This window comes from Balearica regulorum, chromosome 7 (assembly GCF_011004875.1).
Source record: "Balearica regulorum gibbericeps isolate bBalReg1 chromosome 7, bBalReg1.pri, whole genome shotgun sequence".
Lineage (NCBI taxonomy): Eukaryota > Metazoa > Chordata > Aves > Gruiformes > Gruidae > Balearica > Balearica regulorum.
The window spans coordinates 183,599-204,538 of record NC_046190.1 but is presented as its reverse complement, the minus strand read 5'-3'; the positions used below and the strand labels follow the sequence as shown (position 1 = coordinate 204,538).

Sequence of the window (20,940 nt, the reverse complement as noted above, 5' to 3'; positions counted from 1 at the left end):
TTTTACTTGCTCTTCATTGTGCACCATAGTAACTTAGGAAAAGCCCTTAATGCAAAGCTGCTCTGAAAATATCTGGGTCCTCTGAGTGTACAAAGAATAATAGGAACGCATGAATAAATAGAATAGAAAGCTCAAACTCTCAGCAGACTGGCACTGTTTAGGCAATCATATAGGGCTTCCTATGAGGAGAAGGCAGACAGGGAACACTAACATTCTGATTTGTAATTTTGCTGTGGAGAATGGCCTTATATCTTCTTTAAGGTGATTTTATTTCAAAATGTAGCCACTTCGTTTTGGAAAATCTCTGTATTGCTACTTGCAGCTTTCTCAATTTCATCTAAGGTTCCTAGAAGTTATCTATCTAAAAGAAAACCATTAAGCATCAAAAAAATCCCACCCAACAGTTACACACAGATAAAAGTCAGGAATGTGCGTGTTGCATGTGGGAGCTGTGGATTCACCAGCCAGACCCTCTGCCTGTGGAAACCGGCCCAACTTCACTGACATCAGAAGAGCTGCGCTCGCTTGTGTCAGATCTTGGTCTGCCTGTGTGTGCAACATTCGTGTGTTGAATATTCTGAGCTATAGAAATAGGGCAGACTACACTAGACAAAGAAAACCTTCAGAAAACTTGGTGTGTTCTGCAGAAACTGTGTGTGTCAAAGTCATTTGTGCAGGCTGACAAGCTAGCCGAGGTTCTCCTTCTCTCTTCAGTCCTTTCCTCAGGGTGACCGAATCTTACCTTCCTTCCTTACGCCCAAAATAAAAGCAGACAAGGGGTTCATCTACTACATCAGATTTTTTGAGAACCCCTTCGTGTTTGCCCCAGTCCCCACCTCTCGGTTTTGCCGCACTGGGTACCAGTTTCACAGCGCGCTGGCTCACACGGTGTGTTGCTGCTGTTTGTGTAGGGATGGGATGTGCACAGGATCCACGCCGCTCCCCTCTCTCTCCTTCTCTCCTACCCACGGCTGCTTCTCATGCTGTTCACAGAGAACAGGGTTGCTGGAGGGCTGTCTGCACGGATCCAGGGCAAGGAGGACAGCTGGAGCCCCTTTACCCTCTCTGGCTTTGACTTACACCTAGGAGGTTAATTCCATGTGGGAATCTGAGATCTCACTCATTCCTTGAGGTCAGAAGAGTTTGATGAGTCAGACTCATGAGGAGAGCAAAGATCTGTTTCTCCTTTCAGCATCTGTTGACGTCCGTCCCGTTCGTTGGGACTGCTGTCCCTTCTCGCAGCACGTCTTTCGTGTGTGGCATGTATGCTTACCATGAGAAATATCTCTCTAGGCAACATACCTTAAAAACACAGCTACTGCAAGATAAGTTGGTTTGGCGTTTGTGGGGTTTTTTAAATTTACAAGGTGGATACATCCTTGGGAAATACATAACGTTTTTCACTGATGTTTTCCAGTTTTGGAGACAATTAATTCAAAGTAATAACGCTAATCCCAATTCCTGTTTCCATACTAATGCCATTCTTGTCCTAGGTTTTCCTCTAGGTGTATTACTATTAGAATTTTTTAGCTTATTTTAAAACAACTCAAATGTTTGTTATTTTTATTTTTTCCCAGTACATTTCTGAAGCTGAGCAAAGCTTTTCTTGCTGCTGCCGTTTACCACATCCTAGTGGTATTTTGGATGACTGCTGGTGACTTTACATACATGGATGTGGTGTGCGAAGGCATAGGCAGAATCCCACTTAAGCGCATTCCATTTCAAAATCAGCAGTCGTTTCATTCATGCATCAAGAAGCGGGAAATCTTCCAGATCAAACATGGAAGGAAAAGATAAACGATATAATGAGCCATTGGAGATAATCTAATCTTCATGGTCTAGTTAAACACGCAGCACCATGATCACTAAAAACAAACTACCTATCTAAAAGGATAAATGTCTCTGTGCCGAATTCAACCCAAAAAATCCATCGCATCCTTCATCAACCGCCGGTCTTGTACCAGCCTGACAGAAATTTAATTCAAGCTGGCTCCTGAAAATAATTATTGTATTTTAAGAGTAGTAATCATTGGTCGGGACATGATTGAATGTGTCCATGCCTATTGACTTTTTCTATGATTTATAGCTTTGTTTAGTCGATATTCCCATCGAAATTGTATAATTAATTATAAGTGGGGCTGTCAGGTCTGCAGGATGGAGTGCCCTGATGAGTATTTGGGAAGATTAAATTTTCCTTAGCTGTACCAATGCAAGGCTTGGGAATTTTCACAGCACTATGGCTGTTGGATAAAGATGTTTTCTGTGTGTTTAGCAACTGCTTTAGCTCAAAATCCATTGATTTTTCTGAGGGTATTTTTTTTTTTCAGTGTGGTGTCTCTTCAGTAACATTGGAATGTGGACAGATGTGACAAGACCTGACAAATATTTATTATCAACAGGCTACTTTATCATTGTCCATACACAGTTATTCCTTCTTTTTTACATTGTAATCAACAAAAAAGAATCTTAAGATATATTTATAAAAATGAGTCTTTTTTATGAAAAATCTGATATAGATACAATTTATCTGTTCAACAGAAATTCAGTTTAAAATGCATACAGTAATCTGTCAGGTCTAATTTTTCCAAACTAATCTGTAGCTTATCCAGACTTATCTGTAGTTTATTCCAAAGTTAGCTTAGCAATTACCTATATTTATTACCTCGAAGTGCAATGACGATTCTGTATCATTGTATTTCAGAAAGGAACACCCAGATTTATCCAGCTGTGTAGTGATAGAAAAAAGAGAAAACCTATTTGAAAATAGCTGTAGCAATGATGCAAAACTGTCTCAATATTTAATTCATATGTTCTGGATTGTGGGTTACAGTTACAGTACGTCGGATGGGCCAGGGTGTCACTCCCGTAACTACCACAGAGCTACCTACCGTGCCTTGGTGCTACGGGGAAGGGTGTTACCAAGCGGCGAGGAGAAAGGTGGGACAAGAGGAGACACAACATGTAGAGTTTCACCTTAGTGTCAGACAGATTCCAGTTCAAGTTGTTGCTTTTGGATTAGAAAAAGCTGAACACCTCTGACCCTGACGGTTGGGTACAGCCACGCTGTGCTGTACTGCACCGTTGTGCCCTCCCGCTCCAGAGACTTGCCCACGAACGGTGGGCAAAGAACAAGTGAGGCTTCTCTCATCTGAACGGGTTGCTTGCACCCTTCAAGTGGCGGCACTCCCAAAGCGGGAACCACGACCACATCGCAGCCCCCCCTCGTTGGTGCTCCTGCTCCTCACCCACCCAAAGAGCATGAGGAGCGCGCGCGTCAGGGAGGGCTCGGGGAATGCCCGGGACTTCTGTGTAGGCTTCCCGGGCGGCTCCACAGGGCTGTCCACTCCTGACCTTACGCTAACTCACCACTACGTTACTCACACAAAACTTGGTGGTAGCTTTGGATTTGCCAGCCCTCGAGTGATAAAAATTAGCATGCTGGTGTTTTCAAGAGAGTAGCGGTGTGCAGGGAGTTCTTGAATAAATCTACACTTTTACCTTTTTTTTTTTTTTTTTCAAATTCCTTAATCATTGACGATAAATCAGCCTGTAAGTGTTTGTTTCAAAATATCTTGTGTTTAGGAGTTCCCTGATAATTTGAAAACAAAAGAAAAGCAAGCCAGGGATAATTATTTAATGAAAAAATTATAGTCGTGTTATTGACTTGTACAAAAGACCAACAAGCTAAATGCTATTTCTTCAGTAGTCAGTTAAGTAAATACATAGTAAGAATGTAAAAACTCTTAATGACTACAGAGGAAGGATTTAATCGTTAGGATCATTTTACAATCTTTAACCACAATCGGAAATGAGAAATGGTGCATACATTCCTATTGTTCCTATGAACCATATTAAAGAATCAATCCAGATAGAAACTAACGTACTGTCCTTAAGATTTTGACCACAACTGCGTAATAGAAATAATCGGTGAATTAATTGTCTTAGAAGTCAAACCTGATGTTACTCCTACTAAAATCATAATCTCCTGTGTCCGTTGATGTTCGTGGGAACTGGTGACTAATTACATAGCCGTGCTCACACCAGTCGTCCCTGTCCTCCCGCTGTCCTCCTCTGCCCTTGGGCAGCACCGGCCCTGCTGTCGCAGAGACCCGCCGTGGCAGCCCTTCTCCCGGCTGCTCCCCGGGGTGCCAGCCGCACAGCAGCTCCTGGGTAATCGGATGGTTCGGAGGACACTGGTGGTGTTACCAGCATTAATTCCAGAACAGATTTGAGATGGTTACGCAGAAAAGCCCAATGATCTCCAGCTTAGATATTCATGAAATGGAAGTGGTTCTGTTTCTTACTTTAACTGTTACTATAATGGGAAAAAGTAAGCAAAGAGCTTCGCGTTGCTGTCAGCGGTCCTTCAGCAGTCCTCTTGTTGCAGAGAACAAACCGTAAACTTCTATGGAGAGCACATTCTTACTCAATGTCTATGTTTGGAACAGTGAAATCGGCCTGGGAGGGTAGATTCCCTTTATTCTGTGTCTGTTTAGCTTCAACTGATATGGTATGAGAGGAAAATTATAATGGCCGTAAAAATGGATTGAGTTGTAAAGGTCTTGTTCTCCCTGTGCCAAGTAATGATTTAAAGTGATTTGTTATCATGCTAATTAACTTAGAGGTGTTATAACAAACAGTTCAGGCAAACATACTTCTAAATTATGAGTAATTTATTTGTGTTTTTTTAAATATTCCCAGGAACTCCTGAAATGATACAGAAATTGAGAAGAAAGGTTTAGTCCATGAGGGACCTTTATTAAGCTTTTTGTGAGAATGTGTGTGCTCATAAAGGTTAAGGATCTGGCATCACTGAAAATGTATTAATCAACAGACAAGATACAGCACAATGCACTCTTCCCAATGGCCTTGGCTCTGACCCTTTTAAAGATAATGGGAATACTGTCCACTAAGAACTAGATTAGGACGATCAAGTGCATTTCATCAGGGTTTGACTTGAACCATGATCCCAGAGGTGAAAAGGCAGAGGTTTATCCACTGAGCCAACCAGCCCCTGTCCAGATAAAATCTTGAATATGATGTATAAGGGCAAATTAGGATAGAGGAAGGAAATTGATTGCTTAGGACCATTGTTACCTAGGACTGGTCATAAGGAAATCCTGTGCATCCTGAAATGGCCTTTTTTATTTAAGGCAGTTATCTGAGATGTCTGATTTTCATAAAGTACAAAATGACTTTGTGCTCTATTCCTTTGCTCAAAACCAGAACTCCCGTGCTTAGAACTTCCTGAACTTAAGTTAGTGGTTAGCTGATACGCCGTTGGATAAACTGCAAAATGAGTAATGACAGAGATAGGAAATATTATCAATAAATTGCTCTCACTAGCAAACATAAATGTAAAGCCAGATCGCAAGCAGAAGTCAATCCAGATGTGCTGGCTTAGGTATTTACTGCCAGCTTCATGTTCCAAATAAATGAATTATTCTGGTGTAGAATTTGCCCATATCACAAAGTTACAAATATTTCATAACCTTTTGTCCCCCGTCCTGTTCTACGCAGCTATTGTAAGTCCTAAGGCTAATTCAGGTGTACTGTGCTGTATTTATTTTTTTTAGCCATTGGTCCTTGTGTAAGTATAGTCGAAAGAGGAGGTCCAGCATCTATTTTGCACTCTGTGATCCAGCCTGTAGTCAGTATGATCTGCTAAGGTGCTTTGGCCTAGGGGCACCCTTTTTCACCTTCGTGCCGTGCAAGAGAATAACCAGAGAGGCGTTACGGTTCTCACCGTCATCCCTTGCAGTTAATATTTGTGCATATACAAAAGAACCCTACCTAGGCTTCCACATCTTGCCTGAAGTCTGCCTCGATCCAAATAAAGCTAGAAAGGTGCTTAATTTTCTTTTTCACCAACTCTGGAGAAGTCCAGTCCTTTTGCATTCTCCAGGTGCCCCTCATAACCTCACAGATGGATGCCTGCATGCACATAGGTGTGCGCATGTGCATATAGACCAGCAAATAGTAAGTTTAACATGAAACATAATGCTTAAGGATGCTTTCATACAAAAAGAGCAGCTAGAGGTGAGGGTGGGGTACTCAGGTGCAAGGGTGCAGAGAGACAGGTTCTGGTCCCTGGTCTTAGGACTGTTTGTGTATTTTACATTGCATAGGTGCCGAAAGAAAAACAGGATAGGAAGCAACCTGATTCAGTGTTTTTACTTCTTAACTAACTAGTTTATTTTTTACGAATACTTAAGTTTAGGCTCCTTATTGAGAACTAATTACCTGAGCAGTACAGCAGGATTCAGATTTTTTTTTCTTTTTCCAAGTAACAAAATATCCCAGGATAAGATCTGGATTCTCTGCTGTGTGTTGCAGATCAGAAGGGTGACAGCCCTGGGGAGCTGCCAGCAGGGTGTTGAACTTCCAGCTTGTCCATCCTAGTAGTTTCAGCCTGAAGTCCACAGACTTGGACTGAAAGAATCCGCACAGGGCATTTAGGAAAAATGAGATTATATGCAAAATCCAAACGTGTGTAATGTCCAAAAGGGCTACAACCCCCATTAGAAAAATTCTAAGGGGTACATAATTGAAAAAGTTTGGAAGCACTGTTTTACCCAAACCAGTGTTCAGGTGTGTGCGTATTACAGGACCAACAGACACCATAAGGCACTAAGCATCTTTCAGAATGAGCAATACTGCAGCACGTCAGCTCTGCAAAGTGCTTGTGTTAGACCCTGATGCTAGCTGAAAGCCCCGAGGCTCAAACACATTCCTCTGCATGGTGCTGGGTGCTCGCCCTGCCCTGCCCATCACCTAACACAGCACCGCCGCGGAACGTCGGTGCCGCTTTACTGGCCTGGTGTCGGGGTGTTATTTCTCCACTGGGAAAGGACCTGTGCCTTGTGGTGCTGGGAACGGCCTGGGCGGCTGCGGCCATCGCCCGCCCTGCTCGGGGGGCACGGGGCGGGAGGTGAGGGAATGTGGGCTCAGGCACGGGGACAGCAAAGGGAGCTCTGATGAGGCAGAGCCAGTAGTAGTCTCCAGTCATTGCTGTAGTGATCAGTAGACATCGAGGGAAGGTGTGGTTCTTTTTCGATGTTTTAAGCAATCTAAACATTTTTGTAACAGAAATACTGTTTTTAAATGCATTTTCCAGAGCAGTTTTCTGAAAAAGTTGGAATACTTATTAGAAAATGTTCATGTCCTTTAGACCATTGGAATGTCTCCTGAGAGAGAGAAGCATATTGTGAAAACAAGAACAAAACAGCATTTTCCCAGGGGAGCTTCCACTGAAATCAAAGATTTTCTGAGTCCGTACAGGCACAGGGAGCCTTCAGTGCCGAGAGTCTTCCGCTGCCTGTGCCTGACTCTGCCGATGCTGAGAGAAGCGTATTTGTGCAGTTTCTCTGCGTGCCGTATATCCGCACTTACGGAGGAGTTTGTGATTTGACAACGCTGCCGTCCAGGATGTATAGACAAATTCTCAGATATATGCAGAAGTGGTACATTTATATTCAATAATTTTTGCTTTTTTTCTGTGAAACATGATTTTAAAGAATGGCTTCATGAGAGAAGGCAAATTAAGATTCAAAATACACAGTAATGGATCACTTTACAAAGTCTTAGCTAGAGAAAACAGTAGTTTTAAATTAAGGCCAGAGCAGAGTCGTGTGTGACATCTTCATGGATAAGTGGGAGGGATCAGCATTTCCACAGGCCTTTATCTGAAGTCAGTAGACTGCTGAATCAGTTTCTAAATATTTTTCTTTGACTGGAAAGCTGGATAAAATTACTGTGTTTCCAAAGTCTCTTGAAAATAATCATGTGCTATGCAAGACTAGCAAAGGAGGTTACAGTGACCAGTGTCCACATATTTTAATTCTCTAAGGTCATTTCTGTATGCTCATCTCTTCTTTTTGGTCCGAAACTTCATTTCCCTTTCACAGCTGTGAATTCTCTGGTGGGCCCTGCAGATGGATTTGATAAATGCTGCTAATATCACCTTCTGATCTACCAATGCTCTGACTTTGGTCTGTAGGTCTTGATGAGTAATTGCCGTTGTTCTACTCCAATGACTGAACTAAGTTGCCCTGCTTTAAAGGGTTCAGACGCATGTGATTTTAGCCAAGGTGGCCTGTCGCAGCATACCGATGGACACTGACCTTTCAGGAGTGCCTCATCGCTTTACACCGAAGCAAGCAAAATTACCTTGATTTCTACAACCGGCTATACTCTGTTATAATCCTTTGATTACTGCCAAGCTACATAATAACAAAAATTTGGCATTGCAGATAATTGCTGTCTTCGGCTGACGCGCGCACTGCTTAGCCGCACGTGGCCCCATGAGCTCTGCAGCCCAGACTCCGGCCCTGGGGCGCGGGAGCTCACTGAGCCCCCATAATTAGGACCGCATGGCACCGAGACTGTCCGTCCAGCCCTACTCCGTTTCTTCTCATGAGTGGCATACTGAGTGTCTGGTTCTGCAGACAGTGCCCGGGCAGGACCACACGCCCTGGTATCCTGCATTGCCGTCTCCTTCACCCTTGTATGTAAATGCACTTACATCGTAGTACTGACAAGAAAAAGGGAGGAAAAAAACAAAACTCTCTCCCGCAGCTTCTACAGACAGCACAGTTGCCTGGGAAAACAGCAGTGTTGATGATTCCCTTGGGAGGTGGTGGGCACTGCAGCTGATAGAGGCAACAGCCCTGAATGCTTTTAGTTCTACTCAAATTAAATAGGGAATATCCTTTACTGCAGATGGAGTCGTTCTTTAATTCTGGCAGAGAACTTCCCTGGTACCAACCCAATTTCCGTCCGGGTCAATAGGAGCTTGAGTATACAAACTAATTGAAGCCTTTGGCTCATGAAGTTTGCTAAACAGAAATAACATCGCTTCAGGCTGCAAAATCCTATCAATACATTTAACCTGCTTTTGAAACTCTTACTCTGCCCTGTGAGTTTTTTCTCCCAGTCACAGAGCAGTGGATGCGTGCTGCTTGCCGTCTCACACAGACTGCATGGCTGTTTTCCCCGAGGTGTATTGGCTGTGTCTCGTGGGGTATTAGCTAACTACAGAGATGTCACTCGTATGGGTGGATGGTGTTTTCATTTGGAAGATGTTAATCAAACGTTCATGTCGTGCTGGTCACTGGATGTTTTAGAGCAAATATCCTGACATAATATTAGCAACTCAGTGGTTACAGCAGCTAAAACCTATGCCCTGCATCATCCTTGCTATCATTCACATGGAAATACATTGTTGAAATTGAGTTGGGGAAAAAAAACAGTCTTCTGAACTGCCTATGACCTATAGTTCTGGAATTAACTTCCAGCCACAGCATTTTAAAACCTCTGTGTAATTGCTCAAATTACCCCAGCACGTCATGTAACACCTTAAAGATTTGGTTCTTAAGGATGATCTTATAATGAGTAAATTAAATGGAACAACATATTGATTTTTAGGCTTTGAACTTAATTTCTTTGTCATTTTTAAGGCATTTAGAGTGACAGACATACTCATGTTTACTGTTACAGCAATGATATTATTCACAATGCTGTTTAGTGTACAATATGGAAATAAGTGAGAAGTTTGTACTGAAAATTGCCATGAATAGACTATGTTCAGGGAGGAGGGTTTTTTAATGCAATGTTATAGGCTTTAAAAATTAAGACATTAGTCCATGAGATTTTGACTGCTCCTTGGTATCATCTGGCCTAGATTAATTTTCTTCAGTTTTCAGCAGTGCCAAGGAGCTCCAGACACCCATGTGCCATGTGTCATAAACGAAATACAATGAAATGATGCCCATGTCAGGTCCCATTCCTTCTCTTACTAAGTTACGTTGAGGGAAAGTGACATTTATAACTGTTTGTGACAAGACCTAGTGAATGCCTTGCTGTTTCACCAGTAAGCGTGCATTTTGACAGTACAGGCTTAAATGAGAATCCAAGTGCTTTTAATACCAAAAAAGGTAATAGCTAAAATATGATTTTCTACTGAAAAATTAACTGGAGTTTTCTCAAAATGCACAGTTCAAATTTTCGTCATTTCTCTCCCTCATCTCCCCCCCTGTCTACAGTGCTACCAGGTAAATAAAGAAAAGCTCTTAGGTGGAATCACACTGCACAGTCGTGAACGCATGAGTAACTCATCATTGCCCTTCACGAGAATGAGCAATGTCTGTTTGCGTAGTTTGTGGACACACTGGGACAGGAGGGTACAGATACTGTAACGTAGTCACCTAATATATAGGAAAAAAAATAATTTGTTAAATAACCATTAAATATACAGCAAGAAATAAAACTTTGTGTAAATAATCCATTGAAAATATTTAACTGTTTTACACATGAGGATAAATTGTCTACAATGAGCCTTCCCTAAATATTTCTTCTAGGCACCTGGTTGGGCTTTGACATCCAGCTGGGTCATTGTGAGCTTGTGGTTTCGGCACTTTGGGTTAAAGATGTCCCTCTACCTGCGGAAACCTGGGGAACTGACAGAGGGCACAGCACACAATACAGTCTTGTTCCTAGCGTCTGTCCTCTCTGTCACCAGTGTCAGCAGCTCATCTGCATAGCACAGACACAACTAAACAGACAACTGCGGCAAATAAACACTCCAGAAACTTCCTTGGATAATAATGCACGTCTGCGTGCTTAGTCCTCTAAACTCCAGGTGTCATTTAGTTTGCAAATGTCATCATAGCAAGAACAATCTGAATGTATAAAATTTTGAAGGTGCAAATTGGTGTGAGAGGACAATGCATCTATTTACCATCGCCAGCCCCTGGAATGCCCATGAGTAATTTATACCATTGTGTTCTATGGAGCATTGTTCGTTTATTCAGTCCTTGCAGTTTTCACACTTCAGAAATAGCCCTCTTCCTCCTCATGCTTCCACTTTCCCGCTCTGATCTGCTTACTTGGCAGCAGTAGGAAAAATCTGTTTGTGCTGTATTAATAGATATGTATTTCAAATAAAAGTTTGAACCGGGGATGGTAGACTTTCACCCTATGCTAGATTTGCGGCGGGCAGATGATATCTAAAGGTGGAGACACTTGGAGCGGAAAAGGGATGGTAAAGATTTGTGTTCATAGCCGGTTGGTATGTATGTATTGTGGCTACACATCTGTCTATACGCACTTAAATGTAGGATCAGGGCTTGGAAATGCGCACAATGAACCATTTTTTTCCCAAAATATATTGAGATTACTTCAGTAAGAATAGTGCTGAGCCATCCCAACATTTTTAGGATTGAGCATATTATTAGATACATACCGTAAGTTTCCACACAGATGTTTGTAAACATTTATCATCTTGGATACTCAGGCTTTTGATCAGCTGTTAAAACATGTACAAATTATCTGCAGATATTTGTATTGCAAAATCTTTTCCAACATACTGTCACAGAGTTTGGTGTCAGATGCACTAAAATAGGGAAAGCTGCCCGTTATTTGGCGTCCTCGTGTACAAGTACGTCCATACAGCAACACAACACGGCAGCTAGAACCTGAAGAAAGCCGGGTGGGCCTTGGAGAGGTAGCTAATCAGCAGTGCAGGTGGTTCAGGTAGCTGCTTTTCACACAGATAATTAATGTGTACAAGTAGCTGCTAATTGCACATTTCAGGAATGATTTATGAGGTGGCAGAGGGGAAAGAGGGACACAATCTAATTTCTTTGGGAACCTCTGCCATTCATACAATGGTATCAGCACAGCTGTGAGATGGGACATGATTAATGAACAGTGGGCAAACACGCCGCCATCGCGCGGGATACTGTTCGGATGACACGCTTGTCAAAACAGAAAGTGGCACTTAGAGCGACGGCCAGTAACAGAGCAGATTATGAGCTTTTTGTCTTTTAACTTGCTAATTCACTCGGACGTCGGGCTTCACACCAGCCGTGGTTCTGAAATAAGGTCGTTTATGTCCATCAGAACAATTATTGGTTTAATGTGGACGATTGTCATTGACTTTTATGAGCAGGTTTGTGTTTATGAACAAAAGACGGCAGATATTTATTTTCTCTGTAGAGGTCTGGAGGAAAACAAATTTGGCAAGGACTAATATTTATACAGGACATTAAATCTAGACTTATGAACATCTCCATTAAATATCTGCTTCTAGTAGTATATCTTGGCTGCTGCCTGGGAACACATTTTACCTATTGTCACGTATCCCTCTTTCTGCTATCTGACATGCACCACCCAAAATAGGTGTACAAAACCACTGCTTGTCTTTGCTTAGGAAGAGTGATGTGCACATCCTCGTGTTTATTGTACCTTCTTATCTTAGCTAAAGATAATACGAAGCAATATGATACTTTCTGCTGCCATTTTTGTGGGCTGATTAGCATATCAGTTTGCTGTACTTTTTTAATGCTAGTCTCATTTATCTCTGAAAAGATTGCTAATAAAAAATTGAAAACATTTAGCCATCTTGAAATAGTAAGTGTACATATAGGTCACTGCTGTAAAGAGCCAGCGTTACGTGTTTCACTGAGATGAAAAGTTGGTCTTGCATTTTGAATACTTTTCTCAGTGAGCTGTTTATGTATCGAAATAGTACTGCTTTGCACTGTTTTATAAGCTATTAGATGAGGGATGTACCTCAAGCTGTGTAATCAAAGTCTCTGTTTATTTCCTTTTCTATAGTGTAGTATTTTTAGATTGCTTCAGTTCAGCATTAAAGACTGAATGCATTTATTTCTATCTTTTACAGCTTTTAGAATTTGACAGAGAGCTGTCAGTCTTTAAAGACAGATTGTATGAACTGGACATCTCATTTCCTCCCAGGTAAGATTCATACATAATCAATTTATTTAACTAGCTAGCTAAGACATAATTGTTACTAGCGCTGCAAGCAAGATGTGAGTGTTCCCACACATACTGTAGAAATGATAATGATCTTCGTTCCTTTCATGAACGTTTAGTCTCCCCACACTGCCTCCATCACTGCATAAGCAGCGGCAGCGCAGCCCGCATGCCGATACTGCTCATCGTTTGGATTCAGCTGATCCTGTCTTTTATGGCTGCTCTTAAAATAGACCTGCCGTGATTGTGTGCTGAGGTGTGTAGCTACTTTTAAGCGCTGGACCCAGATAACCTGTTAAAATACTTTATTGCAACCGTAAAGGCAGTCTTTGCCTCCAGCTGTGGAAGGGGGACGAGCAGTGGCCCCACTGGGAACAGACCCGCAGCGGGGGTGCGGAGCCTCATGCCATTGCTCACGGCGGCTCCGGGAGGAGGATCAGCAAGGAGGGCAAGAACTTAGATCCTGCTTTTTCAGTCTCAGTAAACATGTTATATAGCTGCTAAGACTATTAAAATAATTCTGCTTTTTTAATACACATGCATGATTTCAATCAGCTCTATCCCTTAGGTGAATTTTAGCCGTGAATAGACAAGTGGTGCTGTCAGAACCAAGAGTTTTGCAAATGGCAGTCCTGTTCAGGAGAAATCTGTGGAAAATTTGGTACAGGTTTAAACATCTATGGCCCCTTTCCAAGAATGAAGAAGTCAAATCTCACAATTGCTTTTAAGGGAAAGAAATACTGCATTTGCAAAGCAAGTTAAAGTTCAAGAAATCATAGATAAAAACATACTTTTTATATACTTATTTTTTAAATAGATACAATATTCTTAAATATTGCTCTTTTGCCCTTTATGGACAGATAGAAAAGTATGATGGTTTGGCATACACTAAGAAAAAATTTGGAAAGCTTGCCTTTTTGTTATCATAATCTCATTATTTCTCACCAGCCAGCTGCGATACTGATTATATTGGTCCCTTGGGACAGTGGAAGTATGCATGGAGAGGTTACCGCTGCTCTAAATTGTTCTTATTGATTGAGTATGATAACAGAAGACCAGCAGTGTGTACATCTCTGAGTGTATTTCATTAGTTGTGTACCTGGTCAGGGAAAAAGGAGGTGAGGGGAAATAGATACAAATTTTTTACCACAAATACTCTTCTACTTGATTTCACCAACATCAGCGCTTTCAGCCAGAACGAGGTTTGGCAAAAGTACCAGGTTGCATGAAAGGTTTTGCAGATTCTTGAAACCTTTCTGTCAGTACGGTTTGGTGTCGTTCCGCTCTCAAGCAAAGATCAGAAATTTGGTGTGAGTAGTCTTTGTATCTAAGTTGTACTGCTGATCTGTCAGACAGAACGTGAACATCTCGCCAAGGTCTAAGCTTTTGAAAAAATTCTTTTCACAAATACGTCCAAATGTCAGTAGAGATTTCTGTTACTATTTTAGTGGTTAAGTTTCCTGCGAATTACAACTAGACTGGGTACAACCCCGGGTTTTCCTCACAGCTACCAAGGGCCGTGCCCTGTGAGGTTGTGGGCAAGGAATAAATGAGCCTTCCTCTCCTTTACATCCCGTTGGAGCAAGTAGCGATGGGAAACTGGCTGAAGCGCTGGTACAAAAGGCAGAACCAAAACTCTACAGGAGCCACCTGGCAGCCATGCAGAGACGGGCACAGCTGGGACTCCGGAGGGTGAAGCCTCAGGCCAGCGCTGGGTCTCCAGGCAAGGAGACCAAGACTTGCAGAAGCAGCCAGAAGGGGAAAGCTCTACCAAGTTAACTGATGAGACACTAGGACGATGAGACAGGGCTGCGGAGGAGGGAGGGCTGAGCAAAGATGATCTGGAGTGCTGGGGGAGAGTGGTGAAAACCGTAGGGAGAGCGAGATGGCTGCAGGACGCTGCCCATGGGACGTGGCGGCAAGTTGATCTTGCCCTTTCCAAGTGAAAATGGGTGGCTGGGAAAAAGATTTTCTGTGTCCCTTCCTAGCACTGATCCACAGAGAGAGTGATAAACTGCTGCTGTCAGATGCTGGAGTACCTAGGAATCCCCATCAGGCCGAGGTAACGCCACTTCTCCTTCAGGTATGGCCAGGATGGAGCTTGAAAGTGGTGAAATGTGAGACTGTATAAAGAGATAAGGAAGCCTTGGGGGGAAATGGAGGATGTTTGACAAAAGAATTAGAAGTTAAACTGGGAGTAAATAGGAGGGCTTGTGAGAGCTGTGACTGAGAACTGCTGACATTGCTATAAAACCAGCAGCGAGCTTCGGGGGGATGGATGGGGAGAACCGTATGAACAGGAGCAAGAGGAGTAAATTAAATATTAGTCAACTGCATTTGTACTCTCTGCTGCCTCAGTATCTGAATACTTTGACACAGAGCATTAAAATCCAAATGATGTATTTCAATACCTTTAACATTTTAAGCTACTGTATCTACTGTATGAGTCTATTGTTGTCTAGAACAAAAATATTAAGTGCTACACCAAAGATGAACCCCTGGTAAAAAAATTAAGACCAGGTGAAAATGTTCCATCACAGAAATCCCTGTGGATGAAGCACAGATTTTTGACTTGGTCTAATTGACGTAGCGAGTGAAATGAAATACCCTGTGATAAGAGCTAAGTATCATCTCCTCTCCCCTCCCCTGCCCACATACTTGCAGACTTGGTTAGGAAACTACAGGAGCAGCTCTCTGAGGCCGTAGCGCTGTCATCAAGGAGCACACTCGCCCACTTCTGATGGCAACTTATCCGCTGCCAGGTCCTTCTTTCTCAATTCTATTACTTGTTTTTGTTTCCTTGCAAAACCAAAGGCAAATCTACCTCATATCCTTCGTTTGCTTTGTTGAGCCCTAGCTGTCGTTAATCTGCGTTACAGGATGCGATGGACTCACGTCCTGCATCATCCCCTCACTGCCCCTGAACGAGGGGCCGCCATACACTTGCTCCTGGCATGACGCCTGCTGTGGGCATTTTGGTATGGCTCTGCAGGAGGCGGCACCCCGTCTCCAGAGCTGCTGCTGAATCCTGCCTGGGGCAGCAGCCAGCAGTCACGTTACTCTTGCTTCTGTTGTCTTTCAAGTAAGATGAAAAACCAAGACCCTGACCACTTCTTGCCATCAAAGATCCCATAACATTTTTGCAAGAGCGTAGACGTCTAGACAGATGTTCCGGCCAAAGTCCCGGTAGTTGGATTCCGCCTCCCCAAACGCGCTGTTACTTTAGTTGAATTTGGTGGTATTTTTCACTTCCTGCCCCAAACCGCTGTGCAGCGTGCTGGTGCCATGCTGATTGCTGCTGCACTGCAGCGCTGAGGGACGCTGAACTCAGCAGTTGTCTCCAGACCGCAGTGCCCTAACTCGCTCAGATGCTTGCTAAAAAGGATCCGCACTACCAAGGAGGAACAGATACTTCTGAGCAGAGACCCTGTCCAAACCTTGGGAAACGGCCGCGACGGGTCGTTTCCAACTTCACCCGTTCGCCTCTCCATTCCCACTCGGTTCCCAACTTGTGGGCTTTGTGAACAGTCTGGGGAGTGGGAAGGGGGGCACAGCGTAATGTGGCCAACCCTTCCTCGACCTCCAAAGGCCCGCAGAGAACCAGCCCTGTGGCCGCTGTTCTCGCCTGCGCCAAAGGGGAGCAGTGAAGGGGATGAACGTGCGGCTTTGCCTGCTGCTTGCTCTGTTTCCATCTTACAGGAGGAACAGAACCTGAACAGTAATAATAATAATAAATAGTAATAAATGTTTATATACTGAATGCTGGCATTTCCTTTGTGGCATGGAAGGGATGCTAACACTGAGTTTATAGAACACAAAATATCTCTGAACTTAAGCAGAGAACATTGATAAAATAATTGCATTGTGAGAATAGTGCTAAAAATACAAGATGTAAAAACAACAAGCTAAACTCATGCATATACAAAGAGCAAATCGGCTTTACGTTAGGGAGCTTTTTTCCCACCCACCCCTTTTCATATTCTGGGTTGTACAGCAAGGGAACCCCGCTTTCCGTTCTGCAGTCCTTGCATGGGCACCAGGCTCAGTAGGAAGTCTTGCCTAAGTGAAGTACTGCAGAACTGGATTCACGGTTGTTAGAGGTACTGCATGTCAGTGGCCTATTTTTGTTCATGAAACTAAGCACACTGATTTTCCTGGAAGGAATAATAGGATTTATTTTTCTTTGTATTGAAATAATGGCCACAATGTACTACTAACTGCAAAACCAGGTATTTTGAATAGGCAAAAAGCAGTGGCTTTAGTGTAGGACATTTTAACTTAGAACCTTTTCACTCATCCAAGAAAGAAACTAAATAGATGGCCTCAATGTCTTGGTTTCACTTCTTAGTAATTTTTCCTCCATTTTTTCCCTCATTATTTCTTTTCTTCTGGAAAAAAAAAAAAAAACAAACTTTATCTTATCATGACTTAGCTGCTTTTATATAGTTTGTAAATACGAGCTTAATCTATATTTGTCATATATCCAGTCATACTAGATTTTATATTTTTAACCAAAGGAGGATATGATCAGTCCTGTATATTTAGAAACTACTTCTTTAAGCTATTTGATATTCTTAGCTGGAAAGCATATGGTTCTGCAAATGCATCAAAGAAAGCCTCTTATTCACTGGAGGGAGAGACAGAGAACACTCTACTCGCTTTTTGTGTCAGGCTTATGGGCCTAATTAGTGAGCATTTGAATTTAGAAGGAAGTTGTAAGCAATTGTAATGATAGCCTTAAAATAGTATTTCAGAATTTGTCTTATACATGATATTTTAATTATGGTCCATTGATTGATTCAGTCTAGGAATTACTCTCTACATCTGTTCTTGATCCACGGTGGTTCGGTCTTACATCATGGGATGCTGGCCAACAATTGAAGACAGAGTATCTCGGTTAAAATGGTACTGAATACATTTAGTACTACATTTCACATCTCTCAAAAAACGAAAGATCACTTAGGACACTTTTCTCGTTCTTACATTTGCTTCATCTTTTGCGCAGACAATTAACTGCCTGATTTGCACAGAGTTCTACAAATCAATAGCACAGTTGCATTTCTGTCTTACTTGTAAATTTTCCCCTCAAAAAGCATGCTTGAGATTCAGCGTACTCTTGAGATAAGTGGAAAAGGTCACATCCCTTTGAGTTGCAGCAGACTAAGTTACTTATAAATTATTTGTTTATCAGCATAAACTGCTTATTCTCTGGACTTTATCATGAGATCTTATTGATACACTGCCATAGCTGGCCTGGGGTTGAAAGCTTTACTCCTTTGAGCTGGTGGCATTTTTGTGCTTAACTTCAGTGGGGCCAAAATTTCACCCTGAGCAGTTTTCTCGGTTTGTTTTCACTCCACTCCTGGAGCGGCGTTACACCGTCATCCAGATACCCCAGGTAGAAACAAGCTGCACTGTTGCTTACCCATGTTTTGCCTTGCTTCCCTGCATAACACCGAAAGCAGCATGAGAGTCCTAACCTCCCACTCGGTGCTGGCTGGGGACCTGACATGTCCAGGGTTGGACAGCCAACTCCAATTCTTCATCAGAGGGCTTTGTTTCGAATGAAAACCACTGGTTTTGTAGCAAAAAAAAAAAAAAAAAAAAAAAAAAAAGCAAAGTCCTAATTAAAGCACTAAGTAAGAAAACAGTCTGTTTTCCTGGCGCCAGGCGTTACGGTGAGTGCATGAGACAGAACACTGTTCTTCAAGAGGAAAGCCTTGAGTTAAGCTGGCTCTGGCCAGCGCTTTCTTCGAGCACGGCAGGCGGTGAACCCAGTCCTGAATTCTCATGCCTTAGTCCCCGTTCCTGCTTATTTCAGCAGCACCATCACACGTTCGTGCACTGTGCAGATCTCCTCATCAGGACTGCAAAAACTTGCTCATGTACAGCGGGTGACCAGAGCTGTTTTTCTCTGCGAGTATTTTTCTCAGTTATGACTGTACACATATTTCTGAATTTAATTTTAAATTTGAGTCCGTGGTTACAAAAAATGAGGGTAAAACATACTGCTGTTCTAGATAGTATTTGGAAGTTCTGGTGTCCTCAAAGTGCTTATGTACTTAAGAGTACGGAGAAAATAATCAAACCTGATTCTTGAAAGCACTTCTTCGGTTGTAATAATCTGAATGGAGAGGACATTTTTGTACATTTCTGGTTTAATTGTTTTGTATTAATGTATCTGCATCTTTTACAATTAATTTATCTGTCCTTTCTCCTTAATTTCAAGTGAAGCCATGACAGTCACATAGGCATATGGTTTTACATTGGTGAGAATTTTTTTAAAAGGAAATTGTACTTTGCTCTTTAGATGAACCTTCTTACAAGCAAGTTGTTGTCTAGAATTTTCATACCCTATTTTAAAAGTCGAAATATCTTCTCATAAAGCACCATAAGTTCTGCGTAACGTCACGTCACAGTGCTGCGCTGTTACTGGTTCCGGTTTGGAGAAAGAGCCAGCATCTGAGCTCGGCAGTTGGGCGCAGGCTGCCAGCAGCGGCACGAGCGGCACACTGGTGCCTTGTGCTCCGCCACGAGAACACGGTGCAAGCTGTAAATTCATCTCGCTCATGCTCAAGAAGCTGTCCGTCAGGCCAGGCATGACAAGCCTGGGCACTGCTCACCCCCGCGATGAATTTGGCTTTCCCGTGTGAGTGGTGGCCCTGGAGCCGGTGTGGCTGATGCTGCCCTGGGGACGTGCTCGTGGTCGCAGCGGGCGAGGGGGCTCGTTCAGGTGCAGGCACGGGGCACACCTTGGCACGCAGGTGACGAGGCAAGAGTGGGCTTGGTTCTGAGGGGAAAGGAACCGCTAAATTGCCTTCACACGTTGATAAAAGCCTCCCGTATTCATAAATGTTAGGGAAACTGACCTTCCATGAGACTTGGCAGGAATGATAGGGAAGAGTTACCGCTCTTGCTGTCTAAGATTTAGGGAAAATAATAAAGAAAATATTAGTAAGTGGGAAAAACAAAATAAAAGGCATGTTTTATGTGCTTTCTCAGAAAATACACCATTTGGAGTATGAAAAAAATGCAAATGTTGTGTTATTAAAAAACCCTCAAGATTCTTCCTATCTTTTTATTTGGGGACTTAAACTTCTTGTCAGACCTTCTTGTTTCCAGTTTTTCATTATACTGAGATAGCATTTCAATGTAAGTAGTAATAGAAATGTTGACTTCTTGAGTAATTTTCTAACTCTAAAATGCCATAATGAAATGGCAACGTGTTGTAATACTTCTCTGATTTTTTGTTCTCCTCCACTGTATTTATAGTTGTTGATTTCGTTATGCTCTTCAAACCTCAGGTACAGTGTGCTTTTCTACAGTTCGTTGCTTTCTCTGTTCAGCTGATTGTAAACTACATTCACTAATCAGTGAGAGCACTTAATTCTTCTTAGATGTTAGAGAAAACATCTCAGGAATCATTATTCACAGGTCTTGGCAAAAAAATAGGTCTTTGTATATTTCCAGCTACTGTATCACGCTTTTTAATACCAGCTTTTAAAAACTGAACTTTTATATAAACCTTTTCTTATTTTCTTCCTAGTCCCTGTGCTAATGGTTTCTAAAAGTAAAATTCTGATGTTGTAATAAGTATCAAATAAAGACTTATTTTTTAATTCTGCAGAGAGCAGAGACCCTGTACTGAGTCACGAATACTTCAGAATATTTTTTTTAAACTACTGACTTCCTGCTTGTCTCTAAGCAATAGCACAGAGAATTCTGTAAAGAAACTGAAATACCAGCAGCCTCTCTCCCTGCATTGCTCTATTTGCAAGTCTAGACAGCCATGGGCAAAATAAGAGCATTGCTGTACAGCTGTCTTTTCACCGTTCGGTGTTTAAAAGAGAGCTGAAGCTAAGCTGATGCCCTCCATAACACGTTAATGCAAATCTTCCATGCTTTTCGATCCTTCGAGTGAGGACTCACCTTTGTGTTAACCTTCTGTGGGAAGGTGTGGTAAGTTGACTATCCATTGTGAAAGGCTGCATAAAAACGCCCTGTAGCTAAATTAATATACCCTTGTAGTCCTGGCTTAAATCACTAAAAGCCAGGACGGTAAATTCTATATTTAGAAAAGCCATTTTTCAAGGCTTTATGAGTTTATAATGACCATTAAAATTCATTACAGGTTGAAACTCCACATGAGAGGTTTCAAAACAA

The 20,940-nt window shown here is 42.3% G+C and overlaps 1 protein-coding gene across 3 annotated transcripts in view; it reads left to right on the top strand.

Annotated features, from left to right (window-relative positions):
* Window positions 1–20,940, top strand: part of INPP5A (inositol polyphosphate-5-phosphatase A) — a 255,586-nt gene that overhangs the window by 215,622 nt on the left and 19,024 nt on the right. For all 3 annotated transcript variants that reach the window (XM_075757562.1, XM_075757561.1, XM_075757560.1), the window contains exon 12: window positions 12,686–12,759. In XM_075757562.1, the coding sequence (XP_075613677.1) occupies window positions 12,686–12,759 (74 nt within the window). The remainder of the gene's footprint in view (window positions 1–12,685; window positions 12,760–20,940) is intronic.